Genomic DNA, 23,561 nt, shown 5'->3' with positions numbered 1-23,561 from the left:
AAAAATATTAGCGAGGTGAAATAGTCCTGAAAGGATATTCATATTATTTTCTTCGCTTAAACATTTTGTAAATATAAGTGATAAAATTAAATTTTAACAGAAGTTTCCTATCATTCTGATTATTTTCATCAGATTTCCAAATAACTTTGTTTCTCTAAGAATATTTCGCATGACCTTCACCCTTCAAGATGGACGGTGTCTGTTGTGATGTGACGTTTTTGGTCAATGGTTGAGGTGTACTTCCTTCAACGTATACGACGATGTAGCAATTCGGTGGTACCAGATCGAAGTCACTATGAACTTAACAAGATAAAACGTGAGCAGAATATATACAAATTGTCGATAGAGCATTTATCGTGCGTTTATTGCAAATCGATGCATTTTTTATGGCACACACCCACCCCGGGCCCAAGAGCCTGTGATCATGAGCTGTCAGCTTGATGGGGACACTCGTGTGTTGGCACTTTAGATCATTTTCTTCTCCTTTATTGTATAATTTGATATTTTTCATGCCATACTTATCTAATTTTGAAACCATTTTATCATGAACTGTTGAAGGAGTATGGATGTGAATGGGAATTCTTAAAAGTCTTAAAATAGCATGTTGGTGCCATTGATGGTGAGCAATCTGTGCAATGTTCGTCTTATCAATAATTGAATCATAAAGTGATGCCGAAGATTACGTTTTAGATTAGAAGTTTCTAACAGAGCTTATATAATATAATTACCCTGTTACATTAACATTTTGCTTTTTATTATTATTTTTTTTACAAGAATTTAGTCTAACGTTAGGTTAGACAAAACAGCTATGAATCATCACAAAATGCAATGTTTACTTATAAAGATTTAGATGTTATGAGAAAATACTGCTGTAGAGTATGTATATATAATGTACATGTATGTCAGGCATGAATACACAGATTATGTTTTGACTGGACATGTCCCCGGCCAGCTGAATCAGTGATCAACTGTGATATAATGTAAATGATCGTTGATGTAATGAAAACATGTACTAGGCTGACTGTAAATGGCATAAAAAAGTGAGAGAGAAATGTATGATATGTTCCTTGAACTTGCAATGTATTTATATATTATAACAAGAATTTACATTTATGATATATTCATCCGACAAGAAATATATTTCCTCTTAAATCGTTGTGTCACATAATTTTTGACAAAATGTCAGATAATCTGGACAAGAAGACCCAAGTTAGAAATTGCTTGCATAAATGATGATAATTAAATTCAATTTAAATTTATCAAGATTGCATTCACCTAATTTTCTAGCCAAAAATACGATTAGTTTATATACCACTACACCACACCCATGTTCGTTTTTAATGGTACAGTGATGGTCAACTCTATACCCCTGATCATAATGAGAAATCATGTACATGTACATACGATAACATGAACCAATTGGAATCATGCACATATCGTTAAATACATGTACATTCAAAACAGTAGAATTATGACAGGAAATTCAACCTTCAGATAACAACGCATATTGCATATAACATAAATATATCGTGTTATAAATTAATTGTGAAATAAAATGTATAATTGTATGGTTGTTGTTTTTAACTTTGTGAGAAATTTGTGCATTGACTAAGACCTGGTGATGTAACGTTATATTTAGGTATTTTAAATCTAATTTTCATTCTTTATTGTTTTAGGTTTGATTCGACTTTGTTATGAAACCTTGAAACACCATGTCTTGGTTCAAACGAGGAAAAGCAGACAGCAGGAACAGTGCTGACCATCTGAGTGACAATGGCAGTACATCTAGTGGACGGTCAAGGACGGACACCGATCCAGAAACATGTCTGGAGGTATTCCAGAACCATTGGACACAAGCCCAGAGCATCATCACGGCCAGAGAATCCAACAGCATTGGCAAAAATCAGGAGCCCTGTACCTACGATGATGTAGAAGCTGTTGTGAAAAACTTTGAGCAGATGATTAACTTACTTGCTAGTGAAGACGGTTTAGATGAAAATGGCCAAGGCATGCCGGGGCCTATTCTTCATTATCTTCTTGAGCAAAACATTTTTGAAAAATTTTGTACCTGGTGTCAAAATCAGGCTGAATATAGTGAAAAGTTAAAATTAGAACAGTTACGAATGTTTGAGATGTTAATTGGACAGTCTCATCAGTTGTTGCTCATCCACAAAGCTGTGATAAACCCAATCCTCCGACTTCTATCGTCCTGTGTACAGGACACAAATTCAAGAGGAATCGAGAGTAGACTTGTACTAATACTTCACCAAATATGTGCTTCCATCTCCCAACAGACTGTTATACTAGAAAGCTTTTTCAATGCTAATGCTGACCATGGTCCAGCAAAGTTTCTGATTTTTTCGTTGTTGATTCCGTTCATCCACCGTGAAGGAACAATAGGTCAACAGTCCCGAGATTCTCTATTGTTGATCATGACGTTATCATCTAAACACCCGCATATTGGAGAATTCATTGAGAAATATTCCGACTTTTGTCCCGTAAGTATATGGACGGCTTTTGACAGATGTGAAGTACTACACAAATCGTTAAAATATTAAGTAGTAAGTAGCTATATTGAAAGGCAATATGTCACTTGATGTAATATAGAAAGCTTTGAATCAAGGCAGGTTTTCAAATTAGGTAACATCTGAAATATTGATTCACATTTGTTAATGATGAATGAATCACTATTTAACTAGTATCATATGTGATAAATTTTCACAAGGTTGGAGCTAACATTCTCAAAAATTTGAGCCATCCGACTTTTGCCAGATCGAAATGGCTTTATATTTAAAAGATTGAGTATACCGCATACCCTATCCGAAAGCTGGCATACCCTATCCGAAAGCTGTATGTATAAGTCATCAAAACCCCAAAACTAAAATAAACAGAAGACCAAGTGTTTATGACAAGAGGTGAAAATTGTCTTGTCTAATAATTATGTACGGCATGCTCAGTCTTGAAATACAAAGTCATCACACAAAAATGACTTTCATTTATTTCAGAACCAGTTATAAATGAGTATATTCCAGTTTGAAATTTAATATAAAGCGTAAAGTTCCTTATCTAAGACTTATCAACTTCTATGAAAAAAATCAATGCATAAACTTATATGATTGTCAATCACCTTACACATTTTTTTCCTTTACATGCCTCAGGTACTGGCTACGGGACTGAGCGGTTTGTACTCATCACTTCCCCGTAAGATCCCAGTGCCTGCAGAGGACTGGTACCAGATTACACAAGATGATATCAACCAGGTTCCGGGAATCCAGATGTTCCTTAACTCCCTGGAGTTCTGTAACGCTGTAGTACAGGTATATATATATAAACCAATCAAATATGTAAAGGTAAACTTTACAGGTAAAGTATTACCTTTGGGACATACAAATACATACTTACTGAAAAAAACCCACTAACATGCTGTGCTTGTTATGGAGGGAACCATGTTGTCCACATTATATAATACCTGAATGGTTTCTGTTGCATCCTCAGTCAGTCATGATTTTACACTATGGATGGATGAGTTTGTGTTTAAGTTATGTCTATACCTTTTGATGCATGTGATGGCAATCAAAAGGGGCCAGTGATTTACAGACATTTGAACTACATATACATATTCTGAAAAAGAAAAAAAATGCGTAGATCTATTACCAAGTAATTACTCAGAGTAACTTTGCACATATTTTCTAAAATATTTAAAACTCAAATCCAATAATTGATTGATCAAGCTTTAGATAAGTTTTCACAGAAAACAGTCAAACATTTCTCAAACATTGTATTTAAAAAAATAGATTTGGTAAACGGATCATTGAGCTAGGTAATTTGACTGAACAACTGGCTCCCGGGAACAAATTAGATAAATATATGACAGTGTGATGCCTTGTAAGAATTGTTTTGTGAGGAAGGTGTTTTTGTTGACAGATCTCCCACTCCAGCATCAGTGAACAGTTGATAGAATATATATACAAGGGGTTCCTGGTTCCTGTGATGGGTCCAGCCCTACATCAGGTAAGAGATACAAGTCTACTGTCATAATGATGCAAGGTATCTTATATTGTATCATCAGGAAAAAATCCTGAAAATAAATTTGTGTGGATATATATATTTAAACATAAAGATATGTAATTATTTGTATCATCAGTTTATCTTGCTCTCTCACCTCTAATCTATTAAACCCATATTTCCTGTTTCATGGCCAATGGGAAATGAAACTTTTAAGCCAGGCTAGAGTTAATAGCAAAATCTACACACAATTTTTTTTATCCTTCTTAACACATATTCATTTCTACTAAACTTTACGTTGATTTGTGTTGTAGTGTATAGACTTTAAGTTCTGATTAGGAGCTATTGATGTTTTTGATGGTGCAAGTCGGTGTATTGTTAGTGTGATTTAATTGTGTAAGATGTCGTACCGTATGACACAGAAAACTGGAACTCACTAAAGTAATTAAGCACTGCTAATGGATCTGTAACACCAACAGGACCTTGCACTAGAGCTAAATTGCACTTTTTTGTTAGAAATCTAGAAACTTGTCTCAATCAACATGTGGTATAATAATTAAACATATTGATTACATTTAAGTTCAAATGCGTTGGTGTTTCCTGATAATTTGGTTTTAATTACCAGTAATAGATGATTCTTTCATGATAATATCCATTCATTACATACTGAAAAAAAATCCAGGTTACTTTACTTGCTAGGTCAATACTTAGTATTAAAATCAACTGATAAATTATCAGATGAAATTTTGGAAATTTTTGTGTATTACATTCAAGTGCAGAAAATGTTTGTAAAAATTAGTCCTAGCCAATTTATGAAGTAGATCATTGATTCAGACCCCATTGATGTTTACATGACTGTGAAGGAATGTATTGAATTTTAAAGAATTTAAATGTCAGTTTTTAGAGACATTGATGATGCTATTTTACAAATTGATCCATTGATATTCTTACACCTTGCGCCTTTACTCCATATAACATGTGTGATGTTAAAAATATAAAGAAAGAAAGATGATTACATACATATATAAGGTTTAGACTTGGGAATCATTGCTTTGGAATTTGTTATTTATTTGCCTAGGTTTTAGGGTCGAGACGATACACCGGTGCACAGGTGGACCGCGATCCCTTTCACTACGATACCAATATTGATCCAAATGCAATTTTACGATACCTGTATCGATCCTGTGTCTTGCTCTTGTTGTTCATTTGTTTAATACATAAATGCATTTTCTTCGGAAATACTTGAATTCAAATTAAATGACAATTGTCAAAAACAAAAATGTTATCGATTTCTGGGAAACCTGAGCGCTACTCTGAGAGTGAAAGCAGTTAAATGATTGGTTGAGGTCGGCTGCAGTAGGCCAATAAGAAAGTGTTTGACAAATACTCGTTTACAACTCACCAAACATCACAGCGAACAACTGGGTAGCTTTGAAATCGCCTCTCGGATCAAAATCCAATGTATGGAAAATGTTCCAGTGTTTGAAAATGACATGCATTTTCTACAAAAGGTACTTTGTTTTTTATTGAAACAAATAATTTATAATGTTTAAATATGGTTTCTCTATGTATCGCGATATGTATCGGATCGTAGCTCTAGTATCGTGATAAGTATCGGATCGGGACATCACTGTATCGTCCCAGCCCTACTAGGTTTAGAAAAATAGTATTTACCTAAACATATTTAAGTACGTGTCTCAGGAAAATAATGCTGTATTTGAGTCGAAAAGAAATCGTACAAATTGAAGAAACCCATGTGAACAGTGTCTTTAAATACCAGGTAGTTTGAAAAATATCACAATGGAGGAAATTTCAGCAGACCTACAAACAATATCTTATTAAAATTGTTTACTCTCCAAATATCTCGGGTAATGAATATGTAAATATTGAAATTCTAAGAAACACACCTCAGTATTATATAAGTTGATTATGATGTTTTACTGATGTTTTAGTGTTTCAAAAAGAAATGTGAATTGATAACTCATTCCTATAAAATATGAATCAATGTCATTTCCAAGGTATGTGAATTGATGTCATTAAAAATAAATGTGAATCTGCACAATCAATATTGAATTCCCCCAAAAATGTGAATCATAATTTAAATTTCCAAAAATTGTGAATCCATATATGTAACATCCAAGAAATGTGAATCAATTTATTGGTTTTGTGCAATTTCTTCATTATGATCTTATTAAAGAAAGAATATAAATTTTTTGGAGAGAAACATATAAGTTTCTTTTTAAATCTACTGGGAGGATTCCAGTATATAAAGGAAAGATAATTCAGTTAGGGGCGGTTTATTTTCTCTCCCTACTTGTAGTGATTAAGGCACTAAATATTTCGCCATTTCTATAGGACGTTTCAGGTCTTCCACTTCCCCTCCTTGATTCTCCAATGTTTGCGGTCAGTAAACGTTTTCATTATTATTTAATCTTGTGTTGTGAATTTTGTTTACTTTCTGATTTTCAGTATTGCAAGATTTTATTTTGAGACCTTGTTCAACATTTTGCTTCATTTCTCATGCACGAGTCATTTTACTGAGGCCTTGTTTCTGTAGTTGCTAAGTTAGCATAAAAAAAATAGATAAATATAAATACAGTGATACATTTAGTTAATAAATCAGATAACTTGTAAATGATTATTATTTTAGATTAACTATTTGTTTCTATTCATGATGAAAATTTATTATAATTGTCATTTCATATGATAATGATGGACTAAAAATGATATTGTATTAAAAACTAGAAATTTAAGAAAAGAAAATAATTACCTGCTCTTTTTAAACTTTACAGTGTAAAATACAAGATGATTTTGAATTTATGAATGTAATGTTTAAAGGGTTTCCATATTTTTTGTTATCATATTAGTTTTATACACTGTATTTCATTTTTGAGCAATTAGGAAAAATATGAATATTTATGTGTTCAAGTGACTGTCAATAACTAAGATTTTAAAAAATAAGATTAATAAATTGATACAAAATTTGTACATTGTACCAGTAATCAGAAAAAAAAAACTTCTAAAAAAAAAGTCCCAAAAATGTCTTAGAGAGCAAATAATCTGAATTCAATACTAACAATAGTTGCCAGTAAACATTAAACTGAATTTTTTTTTTTTTTTAGAAATTGACATTATTTATTCATTAATTGGTAGAAGTTTTAAAATCATATACATTCTGCACAGATTAAAGTTATATATAGGTAATCCATTGGAAGTATAAAATTGAATGGAAACCCTGTCTATAATCAAAATCACATTATAAATTATACATAATATCAGGGGTTATGATCACCTATGGTTTCGGTGACCATAACTTGATCATAACTACTGGAGTGTCAAGGATGACATGATATATAAACCATTGTATTTTAAACAGAATGTTAATTTGTATTTATCCTGTAATATATGTTTTCAAAAGAAATTACTTTTAGACTGCAGATCACTACATAATTATGTGGAAACAAACATATTATTGGTCTAGAGAAAATATAGATTTGGAATTCAGAGCTTGTGGTACACTTTGCATTGTAGAGTAGGGGTGTTGGTACTCCTATACGTATATGAGGTCTTATTCCACCTGATTACATTGGTGGATATTGCGACATGACAGCCTGTCAAAAGTTTCCTGTCGTGTAAACCTCTAATATTATTGGAGTAGGGTGTTGGAAGCTTTAACAGTATCATTTCTGTGAAAAGTTATGCAACAAATACAGGAGATTTTTATATGTTTTGTCATATTTTCTAATTTTATTAAGTTAATATTGATGGTTATTTAATGATTATAGGGAATAAATGTAATTCTGATTCATTTGTAAGGAATAGTGACCATATATATATGACCAAACACATCAGGAAAATGTTGCATGAACAGAAGATTAGGAACAATACCCCCCACCCTCCAAAAAAAACGAAAAAAGGAGAACAGGAATGGCCTGTTTAAAATTGCAGCCTCTCTTTGGATGTAACTTGTGTAGATAATCCATGTCCTTGTGACCCAGATTTAAAACAAAATTCTCTCCTGAATAACATGATTAAATAGACTCAACTTCTGATTATGTTGTCACGAACAATGGTTTTACTGGCTCTGTTTAACATCGCTTGTCCAGTAAGCTCAATTTGCAACAGTACTAGTACTCAAATCTACAACCAGAAATTTCAAAATGTCAGCAAGTTCAATCTTTTAATTAAAGTGATGAGTCATATGACTCAAGGTTTTAAAGAACCCATTATCAGATAGGTCTTGGAAAGTCTCAATATAACAGTTAATAGTTAATATGTTCGATTAAATGCCAAAAAACAACTATGTATGTACAACAATTGATTTCTTATTGTTGAAAAATCTTTATCAAATCCGCCAGAATTAGTTACATTATTTTGTATCAGCAAAAATTCTTTTTTCTTTTCTTTTCAAAATCATTCATTTGGAATCCTATTTTGGTTGTATTATGAAAGGCTTGTGATATGCATGTGTGATTTTGAATGACTACCCTTTTGCTTGAAGAAAAATTGGCAGACTGCGAGAACTGAATGATGCACCATGCATTAGCTGTATGCTGAAGTCACTGTGTTTGATGTTTCATGAAGTTTTCTTTATTTTTGCTTCGTTGTTCCATTAAAGCTGTTGCAAACCTATCCTCCTTTTCTGAAATTGCTGCAAAATTTACTTCAGGAGTCCCCAGGGATCATTTTGGGCAGAGATTTGGGGATTTTTACCCATGTTTTTCAAAAAAATCTCATTAAACATTCAAAATTGTACCTCTTTATACAGATAAATCTCATAGGAATTTTGCTAATCTCATAAAATCTCCCATAGGTTTTAAGAGCCAGAGTTATCCCTGAATCCCTCACAAAAGAATAGAACGTCCAGTAATTACTTACTAATTAGGGACTTAGCTTAAAGTCTCCTACCTTTCATTTAAGTACAGGTATGTTCAGGGTTGATATATTGGTAATTAGTGTGTTAAGCTTAAAGTCTACTATAAGCTACCTTTCATTCATCAAGTACAGGTATGTTCAGAGTTGATATATTGGTAATTGATGTATTAAGATTTTTCTTTATTATACGATGAGTTTATAACCAGAATGAATATTATTGTCATAACACACGTACAGGGACTAGACACAAGTTCCCAATCCATTCAGTTTGGTCCTTTTAAGTATGGGTTGGGAATTTGTGTTCAGTTCCCTTGGTATATACCAAACCTATTATTTATCTAGATGGAATTTATAAATTATATACGTACAATGTAGTATTATTTCCAATTTTGTATTAGAAATTGTATTGTAATAATTGTTAATTATCATGATGTACACATAATGAAATTAACATGCATTTCATTCAGATGCAATGCTTCAACTAGCGCTAGAGTCCTAATGTAATTCATTAATCGTCATATCATCATGTACAGCTACATAATTATTTCATAGTGACTTGAAGATTATTTCACCCCAACATCAAATCGGTTTTACACATTCTTAATTCATCAATGTCTCTGCCTTTGTGTTGCCTGTCTGCTTAAAATTGCCAGAAAAAAAGTGAAAAAAAATGTTGCGAAATCAATGAGTTTGAAACACTGTTGACTTTGAACTAGTACAAACGTGTTTGTTGTTTGGTATTGTAATGTTCTATTTTCATTGATGCCTGCGACTGCTATTTTGCACTGACCTTAAATTATCATTTTGAGTTATCAAAATTATTCAATTATCATGTTGACTTCCACTATGTATTTGTTTGATAGCACCATCAATGTTTACTTTAAGGTATAATAATGTTTTCATAGCATCAGGCTTTCGTAAAATAAATTATTTTATTTAAATGACAATAAGATTTTGTACTGCACATGTTTATACGATATATTGTGCATGTTTGTACCTTATAATTTGCTAGTTTTATATACAGTTGTATATCAGCACATGATGTTAATGATTATAATGGTCAAACCCCAACACCTAGTATATAATTGTAGGTATGATTAATGTATTTAATTTAATTCGTTGTGGTATAATCTTCTGTTACACATTACTCCTATATATATTGGGTGTATACATTGAAATGTAAACTGTTATGAAATATAAATTTCTGATTTTTCAGATTTTACTAAGAATAGAACATGTAATGAATTAACAAGCTGTGCTCTTCGTTCTGTCAGAAATAGTCTACTCTGAGGCTGATATGATTTATATACAGTAGTTATAATTGTGCTTTCAAAAAAAGTGGTTTGAGATACAGTACTTTTACTTTCAAAATCCTAAAATAAATGTTTATTATTAACAAATGAATACTGTTGATTTTCATAGTAAAAAGTTGAACATGGTCAGTAATATCTACCACTTCAGTGTGGAAATAAGAAACGGATATCTTTAAAGGCAAATATTAATGTCAAGTATATTTTGAGTATGCCTATATACCAAATGGTGAAGAAAGTATATCTCAGTTGTTAAAACATAAAATATCCAAACTTAATTATCAAAATACTACAGTTTAACAATCAGTTACATTGAACTACAGACTTACAAGATATTGATTAATCTTTAAGCTGGTGGTCTCAGTATTTTAATTCCAAACAAGATTGTTTGAAACTAAATTTGATACATCAAATTGATATGTTTGTCATTGATAAGGCAGATTGCATTATCTGGAATGTTTGTAAGATTTTGTAAAACAGTCTCTGATCAAGACCATTCATTGTATGTTAGGTATAGATTTTATCCGTTTCTGATAAAACTGTAAAAAGCATGTAACTTTTCAGATTAAGTGAATTGAATGATTCAATTTCAATAAGTTTCATACACAAACAAATCTTTCTCAAATTGGTAACATCATATTTAATTTACAAAAGATATAAAGTCATGAATATACATGTTTGTCTCCAGTTTTTCTCTGTTGGGAGAATTTATGAGGATTTTGTATCTGTTGTGATTACAGAATTCCCGAGAGGAGGTGATAGCAGCCACAGCTTACCTAGAACTGTTTCTGAGGAAGATTACAGAGCCAGCACTCACACGAGCTTTCCTCAAATTTATCCTCACAGAACAGAATGATGAGATTGTTATATTAGAGTCGCTGGTCACGAGAATCAACAGCAGCACCAAGGTGGATTTCTACTCGACCCTTCTGTGTTTGTAATGTGATAAATAATTAAGACCTGAAGGCCAGAAACTATCCTATTTATAGAATAGCTAATGATTTATTTAGCATTTCTTCACTGAATGTTGAACAGAATATCAAAAGCCACGTGATACACACTATGGTATACAACTTTAACAGCTTCACGAATTTGCAAATGACTAGGTGTAGTAGGTATAATATGATAGGACAAAGTCTTCTGCCTACATTGCGGTCTTAAACTCAGCTGGACAGTCGAGTTTACAATCCTAGATCTCATTATAACATTTATTTAAATCCTCCTTGTTGGAAGTTACATGGACAAAATTAAGAAACATTTTCAATTTCAACGAAACTTTATGGCAATAACCCTTATACATTGTAGATGGGCGTAATCTATATCATGTTGTAATTTTGTGGTTACCATGGTAACCAGGTCACTATACTAGATTTTTTGGGTGAGGGGGAATCTTGTCCAGTCAACTCCTCATAAACCTGTGAACTGCTTCAAGTCAAACTACACAGGAGTGATAGGGACCATGTGTAAATGTGCATGCATGATATTTCTCTACAGAATTTTTGGTTTCCATGGTTACCAGGTTTCAATACCGATATTCTTGTGGAAATCTTTGTGAAGACAACTCGGACAAATCCTATATAGCTATCAACTGATTTCATTTGAAATACACAGGAATGTTACGGACTCATAATGTGTACATATTCATGCAGGTTTTTTCCCCACAAATTTAGGTTGCTGTGGTAACCTGTTTACTAAAATCAGGTTTTTGTTGGGAAATCTTCACCAGAGGGGCGGTGGAGAGGCAGGGGGTATGAGTTGACCTTTTGGACGACAGTTCTAGTTTTTACTGTACATGACATGGCTTAAAGGTTAAAACATACCCACAACAAAATAGAAATACTGTGACATAATACTCAAGACACAAATGGGGAGGTATCTAAGCAAGTGGAAGGTCAGGATGGAACAGTTTGACATGTATTTAACTGAATATTATAAACATACATAAATGTATACCTTTCTATTCTGAATGATATTCATATATACAGTTTATATATAAACCCAACCCCTACTTTGGAACTGAAATTTTTAGACATAGTACTCTTGGGCTTATTTTCAGAAAAATGATTAATTTTCAGATAAATGATTAAAGGTATTGTGGTACAAACAAAGATATTATCAATGCTTATTGGATATTTGGCATTTATTCTGGTTTTGTTTATTTTCAGCTGTTGTGTGTCGTTTCTCTATCCCTGTTCAAAACACTGATTGATAAAAACTGTGAAGATGTTTTGTTCCAGCTGATTCTCAGGTATATAACTTCTGCTGAACGGACATGAAAATTGATTTCAGATTAATTTTTAAAAAAAACTATATACAGCAGCAAGTTTGACAAGTATTCTTTTTTTTTTTTATAGCAAAATATGTTTAATTATGTTATTAAATTGTCTGTCAATTGTCATGAACATATGCTTTGGTAATTATCTCTCGTTTTCAAATGATTTAATTATGATTTAAGTAAAATTTGAGACAACATGGAATGATTGGAATGTTAATACAAGCCAGCTCGGAATAGAAGTTCTTGACCAAATTATATAAAATGCATCTTCCAAATTTTTCAGGAGCTCATGCCATTCCAACATTCAAGAGTATTCAGGATTTATCAATAACAAAATATTAAAAACGCATTTTAAATTCCAGGTACTTGATTCCGTGTACCCATGTAATGGTGAGTCAGCGGCGAGCTGTAAAAGATGTTGATCTGTACGGCAAGAGTGCCGAGAAGTTTCTTTCTCTCCGTCCAAACTGTTGTGTACCTGATCCCAGTGAAAGCCCCAAGGGTGGAAGCTCTTCACCAACTACAGACAGGTATATGACAGATTTATCTCCCTTTGTTTGTCACATATTTTGATTTTTTTTTTTTTTTAATGATAATGTCGAATGGATTGGTGGTTTGCAATGAATGTTTATGTGGATGTCCGCTTGGTGTTCTGTTATCCATTACTAACAGATTGTGCTGTGTTGTATTTTACTGGTTCTAATCTTGTAAACAATTATTGATATACTTCGGTAAGTAAAGTCTGTATTTCTATATTCAGTTAAAACATTATGCAGTCTTTCAATAAGATAATATATATTTAACCTCAAAAGATCTCATTATTAACAAATATCAAGTAAAATGCATCAAAATCAGTTTTATTTATTATCTATAATTTTAATTTCATAATTATTGTTATATATAATTTTAGTGTGATATTAACAACCAAAATTATATTTGTTTTGAATGGTTGAGAAAAGAGATGGTTTTGATAGGATAGTGTGGTAGTTTTGTTGTCTGTTTTAGAATTTTGTGCTTTCATATACCCGGTACTTTTTATTTATATTTGTCAATCATGAAATTTCATATTGATTGAAAATAAAAAATAATTTATTAAGTTGATTGGGGGAAAAAAATTAACGATGAGTTGAAAAATTCAATTTACAGACAGTAAAACATCTACATTAATAGAAGCATGCTCTTATTATAGAATGTATATAAATTATGTGCATTTTTGATCATAAATTTCCAGTTAATTTGTGACCAATTATGCAATAGTTAAGATATTTTATGGTAGCATATATATACTGTATCTGATTCAGTATTTTCTCGTTCACTATCAGTTATAATTTATACATTCAGATACATAAAACATTTTACATATTATCCTCTATATGTTTTATAATTCTTAATACCATCTCTAGCTGATATTGACCAAGAAAATAGGACATTATTATTATCATTAAAAAAGTTAATGTTGAAGTAAAGTATTGAATATCAGGTGAACATCCACAGAAACTTGAAGTAACATTATTGCAAGTATATCTTGCACATATAAAAAATGATGAAATTTGGTAAATCTAAATTACAAATTTTACACACACCCTTAATTGAATTCTTAAGCTTGGAATATTTCACGATTGCACATAGACTACTTTCAAAGTTTAGTTTGGGCTTTTCACTTTTTTTTCTCTTTTCTTTTTTTTCGATTTTGTTCAATTCAAAATTTTCTGTCTGCGCTTTTTCACCAAAAATGTGATTCAAGAAACCTAAATTTTACTTCCAATTTTTTTTTTTTTTTTTTTGCATGCTTGGCCTATGTTCTTCGGTCATCGTGTAGCTAATTATGTTTGTCCTGCACCACCTCTGTTCACCAGTAACTGTTATTAAAGTAATTAAAACACAATACAGTCACAGTCTGCTCACAGTACAAAATATGTATGAACTGAGGAAAAATGATTTGAATTCTGTTTTTTCTCAAATAAATATTGTATTAAAATGAAAGAGGATTCTTGGTTAAAATGTATTGATTTTAAATCATATTAAAATAATCCACCAAAATTGTTGAATTTTTTAAGAATTCCTCTACAGCTACTTCTGTTTCCAAACAAAAAAAATGTCAGAAACAGTGGAGTAAATACCTTTTAAACATTTTTTATAAAGAGTGTTTTTCAGGAAGTAAACTGGATTTGGAGAATTTGGCTGTAATATGTACCAGTAATTTCCAATATGTTTGGCACAAAATCCTAAGAAAAAGCTCTCTGATTATTTCATTGAAAATCATTACGTACTTGAATGGAGTGGATAGACTGTGTTGTGTGTAGGTGACTGTTAATATATACTTCCCACTGGACAGTGGACTGTAGCCACACCTCGTATGTCCTTCTATACATGTAGATTTGTGGGATTGGGTATCGCTAGCCCTTCCCCAGCCTTGCCCCCGGCCTCCAGGCCCAAGCGTGGCCTCGGCAGCTTTCTACGGGCACGAAAACAGGAACAGGAGTATCAGCGTACACGTAGAAGGTAACACTACCCCCAGGGCATGTGGGATATCTATATATAATATATCTGTTTGCATGAATTAATCCAAACCTGACATTTAACCTTTCGTGTGTTATCTCCCTTGAAGTGAATCTCTAGAAATTAAAATACATATTTGTATGCAGTTTCACCTAATATGATTAATGGTTTTAAAGTAACAATAGAATTTTATCCAATAACTTATGGCCTGATTTCTCTTATATAATTTTCATATGTGTATATAAATAAAATGAATTATGTTCTATCTTGTAACATAATTTTGAAGTTAGATGTTGAAATGTTAATGTGAAAGCAATTTGTTAGTCTTAATTTATAAATGCTTCTTTCTCCTTTTGATTCTATGATTTTCAATTAAAAATTAGATAAATATTTTGTTTCTGCAGATGCTTTTAATGTTGCTATTTTGATTTTCATTTAAACTGTTTTGATCACTGATTGTTGTGTACGTGCATAATTATGAAAACCTGAATTTGAGAACTTTGCATGTCATTGAAGCATCTTTTTACCATCATGACAAGAATTTTAGAATTGAACTTGTTCAGAACATGTACAATATGTTATTTATAATTAGTACAAAATGAAAATTTTGATATTGATCTTTTCATTCTTTGAATTATGTTTCTATACTCTCATATGTCAATGGAAAACCATGAATTGTTTTTAGATAATGTAATTATAAGTAAGTAATTAATTAGTTAAACATGACCAAATGGAGATGCACAATTCTGATATAACATTACATGTTTATTAAGTATATAACATTATGTAGAGTAAGAAGATTTCTCATTTCTTTCCATTCTCTGTGTTCTATTTAAATCACAGTTCTATATTTCATCAGTGAACAGCAGTTTTAGAAACGAAATAAAAGAATGATCGAGCTATATGGATAAGATGTCATATTTTCACATTTGTTACCTCCTGTATATATTTTATAAGTGATTTTTCAGTTTTTATTTCTGTATGCACATTTAAGAAGACCAAGAATTCCTTGTAACACAGCTGAGCATGCATCAGATGTACCCACAGTTCACACTATTTATAGTTTGTCAAGAATTTTTCACCGTACCCTGTTTAGGTGTTGTTCAACATTTTTATCATAAAAAAGAAATCTTTGTATTCTTAAAAAAAATGGATTTTATAAAGAGAGAGAGAGAGAATGAAAATAACATAAAAAATTAATGGTAATTCTGATTCAAAATCAGCAGAAAGGCAAAATATGAACAAAACATCAATTTAGACCGAAACCCTTGAAAAGTAAAAAGAAAAAAATTCAGTCCAGCTGTTCCAAAGGTGTAAATATCTTATGCTTCCCGACATTACCCAAAATGAGAATCAGTTTTCATTTGATGATGACAGAACCATGAGGCATTAGATCTAGACAAAGAAATGAAATTCATATCGCATTAAGGAAATACAGTATTCCTCAATAAGGTCATGGTAATAATGTTGACAAAAATATTTTCATATCTGAAATTAATTTTCAGCCTGATTTAATTATCTTAGATATAAACCTTATGAAAGATAGAAAACAGAAAGATACATAATCAAGTTAATTAATTTATATTTAATTAAAATAAATAACATTCTGAATAACAATTGTATTAACTTAAAGTAATTTTATGGATTAGGCTGAGTTTCCTCTGTTCCGACCACCATCATTTAGACATCTGTCCATAGAAATTGTCAAATGTCTGGTGTTTGGGGTCATAGGAAACTCTGGATGGGTATGGCTTCAGCTCAATATTTAACTGATTTCAGAATTCCTTTTCAATGCTTATTGATACTGTTCTAATTAAATTTGATGTATCATTAGAAATCCGCCAGATTACCATTACAGGACGCATGAAGGTAATGAGCAATGTATTCAATGAATGGAGATCCCTGTTAAGTCATTGTTTTAAAAGTAAAAAGCAGTGATTCAACATGTAATAAGTTTTGATAATAAGATGGATACCAGAATTCATCATTGTTATAGAACTAAAAAGCGATTGTTTCAACATGTAATACATTTGATAATAAAATGGATACCCGAATTAATCATTGTTATTTGAAAAGTAAAATTCATGCCAGCTATATTTTGATATATCATAATAAACCAGTATATATCATGATGACTCGGACCAACTGATATGGTATCTATTAGATTAAATATGGTAAATAAATATTTTTTTAAGTTAGAATTAGTTCTGATCAGTACTTTTCCCCATCCCAACCTCCTGTAGATTGTTGATTGTTGTATATACTTGTCAATTTATTTTTGGTTTTATTTGCAATTGAAAATATTCATATATTTACTTTCATATATTTCTATATCATATATATCTTTTCTTTTATTTACCTAGAGCTGCCTCCTCCTTGGATACGCCTAAGACGGCCTTGTCTCCTGCTAGCTCCAAAGGTAGCAAGCTGGAGCATTTTGAGACCAATTACAACGATTATCTCCAGGAGGCACGGAAGTCCCTCGAGAACACATGTAAGGCGTGTCGTTGCTGGACGTACCCTTATGATGGGGAGAACCCCTCTCCAACTGTGTTCACAGACTTGGACACACCGTCCTCACCGGACAGCATGTGTGATGATAGTAAACGTACTAGTTTGGGTGACTCAGTGTTAGATAGTACAGTAGGTAATAATACAACGCCTGGCGTGTTGATGTTGTCCCATGGTAACGTGAATTCCACCATGTTCAGCGACAGTAACACACCGACTGGGGCTACTTCTCCCAGTATAATGTCAAAAGGTACTGCACTAGTGAACCGCGACTTTAGGTCGTATCTAGCTTTGATTGACGTGACGTCTCCAGACGAGGATAGTAAAAAAACTCCGTTTTACCAGTCGGAAGTGTCAGAGATTTTAAGACAGTATGATTCAACGCACTCTGAGCGCTGGAGCCGATCCGATCAGGAGGATATATCTGATTTTATGTCCTATCTGACAGAGGTTGGCACTCCGCCAGAATATGAACAGGACCGGACTATAGAAGAGAGCATCCTGTCTTTAGATTCAGTGCTGTCTGACCTTTGTTCAGGGTCATCAGGTTCCAATTTATACACCTGTCTGGGATCGGAGAGTAGTGAAAATGATAGTGTATTCAGAAATAGTGTACTAGGATCAACACATAGTGATAATCAAATCTCACCTACACCTCAGAATAATGGAAATGATGGTACAGCGTTTGATGTGATAGACTCCAAAATGATGCCCATGATGTCTGAAGATGTTTCGGACCAGTTAGAGGAGCAGACGTCTCCTGGGAACCCTCAGGATGCCACAAGCTTTGTAGAAATCACCCTGTCCTCATTCACATCCGAGACAAACGCACACGATTCTTTATCAAAACTGAAGCGTACAAATTCTCTTACATCTGTAAATACCAAAGAAAATGGATGTCGTTCTCCAACTAAAACTGTGAGTTTTTCCCTCCCTAACCCTTCTATGCAAATGCCAACCTTGTCCTCAGGAATCATCCAAGTGCCTTCTGCAGATTCCAGTGGTAAGCCCACGGACACCTCACCTAGCATAGGTAAGAAACTCATCCGCATGTAGTGTTAACATTCTATAAAAAGAAATCTTGATTTAAGCATCTGTGTGATGTTAGATTATAGTTATTTTCATTATAAAATTGATTTAACAAATAAAACAAACCAGTACTTCAATGTTTTATGTTAGATGTATATATGTGGATGTTTAATTTCCATGTCCACATCAATGTTAAGAAGTTGCATTTTGCTACATTATAAAAAGAAAATAGTAAGGCTTAGAGAATGGAAGAAGTTGCATATTACTACATTATATAAAGAAAGTAGGAAGGCTTAAGCTTATATTTAGAGAACAGTATGATCTTTTTCTATTATTTGATATAATTTCTAAATTTAGTGAAAAAATAACATGACATATTTATATATGGTTCATGATATTTCATATATAGTATAAACAGCCAACACATACCACTGCTACCCCCATCTTTATATTGAATGATATGTTCTTCTGAGAAATATACATGTATATGTCCCCCCATGCATTGATCCCTTCCCATAACTAGCATGTAAGTATAGATATATATATGTATGCCATGCATTTTACAAGCCATTACGTTACAGGACCGTTCCTGAGCAGTCTATTTAGCAAGCTGGAAGGAATGATGCAAAACAACCTGTCAATCAACCTGGTATTGACAGGAGTGATTGCTCGTCTGGCCGCCTACCCTCAACCATTGCTGCGATCCTTCCTTCTCAATCATAACCTGGTATTCCAACCCACAGTCAAATCTCTAGTCCAGGTACACACAGACATGGTCGCATGTATTAGGGTTCCTTGGTTCCTGAATGTTTGTATATGCTGTATATTAAGTATATAATAGAAGTCCCTGATTTAAACGCTTGTGTTTCATTTGCATGATGTTATAATTAGGTACATACATTCAAGTTCACGATTCAGCACATTTAAGTTGTTGGGTATATATAATTACAATCCTTCAAACCCTGCATGGTATCCAACTACCTGTATATATATATCAATTGTTTAAATTTTGAAGCAATTTTCTTTCGAAAAAAGATATTAATTATCAAAAGTACCTCATCATTCAGACTTACATGTCATCATTAGTTTGTATTCAAATTTTCATTGGTGTTTAAATTTGTTTTTTTGAGGCATTGATGTCAATATTTTTATTTTAGTTTCATAGGGATATGAAAAAAAATTGTTTGCCAACTTTATGAATTCTCGTGGCTGATTCTTACAAAAGTTTGCAAATTATTTTTGTAAGAAAAAAATATTGATATCAATGCATATAATTAATTTCTGAAACTGTATTTCAAATTCAAAACACATTTTATGTACAATTTTACTTTTCTAATAAGGGATTCTTTTGAACAAAATCAATATGCAACAGCAATAGTCTTATTGCGATGTCACATTTGTCGCGTCATTAATGGGTTTTTTTATCATAAAGGTGTGAAAAGAAAAACTTAACCAATTAGTAAGCTGCATTTTGCATACAAACAATTGAAAATTAATGATTAATTCATAAAAACCTTCTGAAATGATGTTGTAGAGTTTTGTTAGTGTGATGTTAATTTTACATATTGTTTATGTAAACCATTGTGTGCATGAAAAAAAAAGGTTTTAAAAGTATTTTCCATCCCTAGGTCTGGTCCATTAGAACTAAATTCTGTTTTGAACTTACTCCTATGCTAGCTTAAATTAAATAGATTAAAAGATTATGCAGCATATTCAACGAAATTGTTTATTTTTTATCATTATCAAATCAATAATCTTTTGTAATTATAATTTTATATAATCATAATAAGCAGTATTTTCAAGTTTTTCATTTCATTATCAAAATTAAAGAGAATTTATTTCACTCTGATTTTTTTCAGTCTTTGGATGAATTAATATTGAAGTGTTTTTTTTATTTATTTATTTTATTATTTTTTTCTTATGCACAATTATGTTAATTTTTTAGTTGATGTATTGTGGATGTGTATGTGTGTGGATGTATGTAGTGGTCTGAAGGTTATGATTACCAGTAATGGCTTTTTAACCATCATTTCATAAATAATGGTCAATACAGAACTAATATAAAGAAAGTATATAATCATTCCAGTATATCAATTATAATAACATTTTAACATCTGAAATGAGAAAAATGAGAGTTTTTAATGGAAAAATGTTAATTTAATGGGAATTTGATATCACAATTTCTGAAATTCTAAAAGATCATATTGACAGAACGCAGAAATAGCATCTAGCTGTTTATATTTCAATGTTAAATATCAGAACTGTGTATAAGGGTCAGGGATATTGGATGAAAATCGTGTACCCTACATGTATGCTAATGATCCCACCTTATATATACTATTCATATCACATGGACTTAACTAGTATGATTATTTAACTGTATGCTTGAATCCCTGTCCAATACAGTATCTGGTTGTTTGGTTTCTGCAGTATAAAGTTCCTGTTTATATTTTTGTCGATGATACATGTTTTTATAGGTTCTTACGTCAGTGCGTCAGAAGGTAGACAACTACTCGTACACACTTCCAAACTTTGAGGACCTCTTGTTGCAAGCAAGACAAAACTTGGCAACACGGGAGGAAAACTGGAGACTTGGCCGGAACTATAGTTTTCTACCGCAGAATGTCGCTACCACTCCTACCACACCCAAAACATCGCCTATAAATAATGTCAACGTCCAAATCAAAGGTATGTCCCCATCATCACTACCACACCCAAAATGTCGTGTATAAATAACGTCAACGTCCAAATCAAAGGTATGTCCCCATCATCACTACCACACCCAAAATGTCGTGTATAAATAACGTCAACGTCCAAATCAAAGGTATGTCCCTGTCGTCACTACCACACCCAAAATGTCGTCTATAAATAACGTCAACGTCCAAATCAAAGGTATGTCCCTGTCGTCACTACCACACCCAAAATGTCGTCTATAAATAACGTCAACGTCCAAATCAAAGGTATGTCCCCATCATCACTACCACACCCAAAATGTCGTGTATAAATAACGTCAGCGTCCAAATCAAAGGTATGTCCCCGTCATCACTACCACTCTCAAAACAACGCCTAAAAATAACGTCAATATCCTAATCAAAGGTATGTCCCCGTCATCACAACTACACCCAAAATGTAGCGTATAAATAACATCAACATCCCAATCAAAGGTTTGTCCTCGTCATCACTACCACACCCAAAATGTTACGTATAAATAACGTCAATGTCCAAATCAAAGGTATGTCCTCGTCATCAATGCCACACCCAAAACATCGCCGTTAAATGATGTCAATGTCCAGATTAAAGGTATTTCGCTACTATCTGTATACAAGCACCCTAAAATGTTTATGTACTTTATCAAGTATGTGTCTTCTGCACAACTTAGACTAGTACAATGTATTTCAATTCAGCTGAGTAATTCTTTACAAAAACTTTACTGGTGGCCAGTTTAATAAGGTATTAAAAAACATACTCTGATTTTATATTAGAACTTCATTATTTGTAATATGTAAAACAAACCTTTTCTTGTTTCCTCTGAGCAGAAAAGAAGAAGCTGAGTCTGACTGACTTACTGTTTAGACGTTCCCCTGTGGGGACCAAAAGACCAATAGCACCTCCACGGAGAGGAGCCCCCCAGATGGAGATGGTTCCCGGTCGAGGGTACCGATACGTGCACCGACAAAAACCGCCAGAACCAGTACTCACTAACCCAATGGACTCCTCAAAGACACGCAACATTGTGTATTGTGCTCTTATTCTCGAGGAATTTGTTAAAGAATTGGCTTCCTTTAGTCAGGAACATTCAGTCTTGTTACGAGACGAAGGTTACTACAGCAATTAAGTTTGCTTGTCTTTCATTAGGGTTGAAAATCAATGCCATTTTTTATGTCAAAATATTTGTCTTAGAAAAGTTCATCAAAAAATCGTATAGTTTTGATATTTTTACGTTACGTAGAAAAATCATGCAGTGATTGAAAAGACTTTAGTCGAGTCCTGTTTATAGATTGAGAAGATTTTGAATTTTGTACACAAAAATTGTTTAACGTTGATATGAGAATGATGAAATAGCAGTAGCTTCACAAAATAGTCATTATAACTGCCAGGTGTTGTTTTAATTAAGAGATCTTTTGCTTGATATTCAGTGCTTCATCAGAAAAATACTAGTCATAAAATGGCATTATTTTGTTGCCGCGTATTTCTATTGTTCTTCAGCTGTTCCATTTGTTCCTAGTGTGTGTTTTTTCTACTATTTTCTGTGAGCAAGCTGTAAGTCTGAAACACATTTCTTTTGTGCTGAAAACCTGACATATCCTGTTTTAAGAAGTGGGTCTTTGAACTGCTGTATGTGTGAATCCTAATGTTTGTTTAATGATATATGTCCACAGTCAAGATGTTCAGAGCCTTGCAGAGATTATATATAACTATACATCACGAGAGATTGTTCCCTAAGATTTGTGTTTAGAGTTATCTTCCCTTTTTTTATTCCCTTCGAAAAGCAAAATCTCCATTTTACATACCAGATCACATGTTTTTTTTAGTCCATAATAACTTTAAGATTATAGTTATTGTTCCTTTTGGGATGTCTTGACAATTTAGAAATTATATTTACTTGTCCTTTCAAATGAATAGGCTCTTAACAACTTGGCCCTGTGGTCTAAACATGCTTCTGCGCATTAATTACCACGTGGCTTCAGACAAACCGTGGTGATCAGAAGGAAGCTTGCTGTGTTGCATCAGTGTTAGAAGCTTTTGATAATTGGGAGATTTTGTGGTTTAGTAGAAGTTATTCCTCTCTGTTGTACAATTTCACCTAAATGTCCAACAGATTTGATTTATTTAGTGTTTAATCTTTTTATCGTTCTTTGCATATCTAGAAAAGTTATTTGGGCAATACAACACTAGATTCAGGAAATTATGTTAAGGACAGACTAGAAAACACAGACATCATACTTAGAAATTTCCAAATGTATTTTGGAAAACAAAACATGAAGCCTGTTGAAAATGCCTGGAAATAATCTTCAGTTTAAATATTACAGTTTACATTTATCTGGTACTGGGAGGAG

At 32.5% G+C, this 23,561-nt stretch overlaps 1 protein-coding gene across 3 annotated transcripts; it reads left to right on the top strand.

Moving 5' to 3' along the window:
- The first annotated feature begins 194 nt into the window (after positions 1–194).
- Positions 195–22,650, top strand: LOC117329583 (FTS and Hook-interacting protein-like). Of its 3 annotated transcripts, XM_033887592.1 has the most exons (13): positions 195–316; positions 1,677–2,498; positions 3,159–3,317; positions 3,925–4,011; positions 6,361–6,408; positions 10,931–11,098; positions 12,356–12,438; positions 12,828–12,995; positions 14,842–14,967; positions 17,328–18,508; positions 19,086–19,264; positions 20,982–21,192; positions 22,041–22,650. In XM_033887592.1, exons 2-13 carry the CDS (start codon positions 1,713–1,715, stop codon positions 22,337–22,339), a joined length of 3,495 nt encoding a protein of 1,164 aa, XP_033743483.1. In that variant the 5' UTR covers positions 195–316; positions 1,677–1,712; the 3' UTR covers positions 22,340–22,650. The 3 variants fall into 3 exon arrangements, with proteins under 3 accessions (XP_033743483.1, XP_033743484.1, XP_033743485.1); XM_033887593.1 differs by lacking the exon at positions 6,361–6,408; XM_033887594.1 differs by lacking the exon at positions 14,842–14,967.
- The last annotated feature ends 911 nt before the right edge of the window (positions 22,651–23,561 follow it).

This window comes from Pecten maximus, chromosome 6, assembly GCF_902652985.1.
Source record: "Pecten maximus chromosome 6, xPecMax1.1, whole genome shotgun sequence".
In the NCBI taxonomy this organism is placed as follows: Eukaryota; Metazoa; Mollusca; class Bivalvia; order Pectinida; family Pectinidae; genus Pecten; species Pecten maximus.
This window is presented reverse-complemented; position numbering and strand designations above follow the sequence as displayed.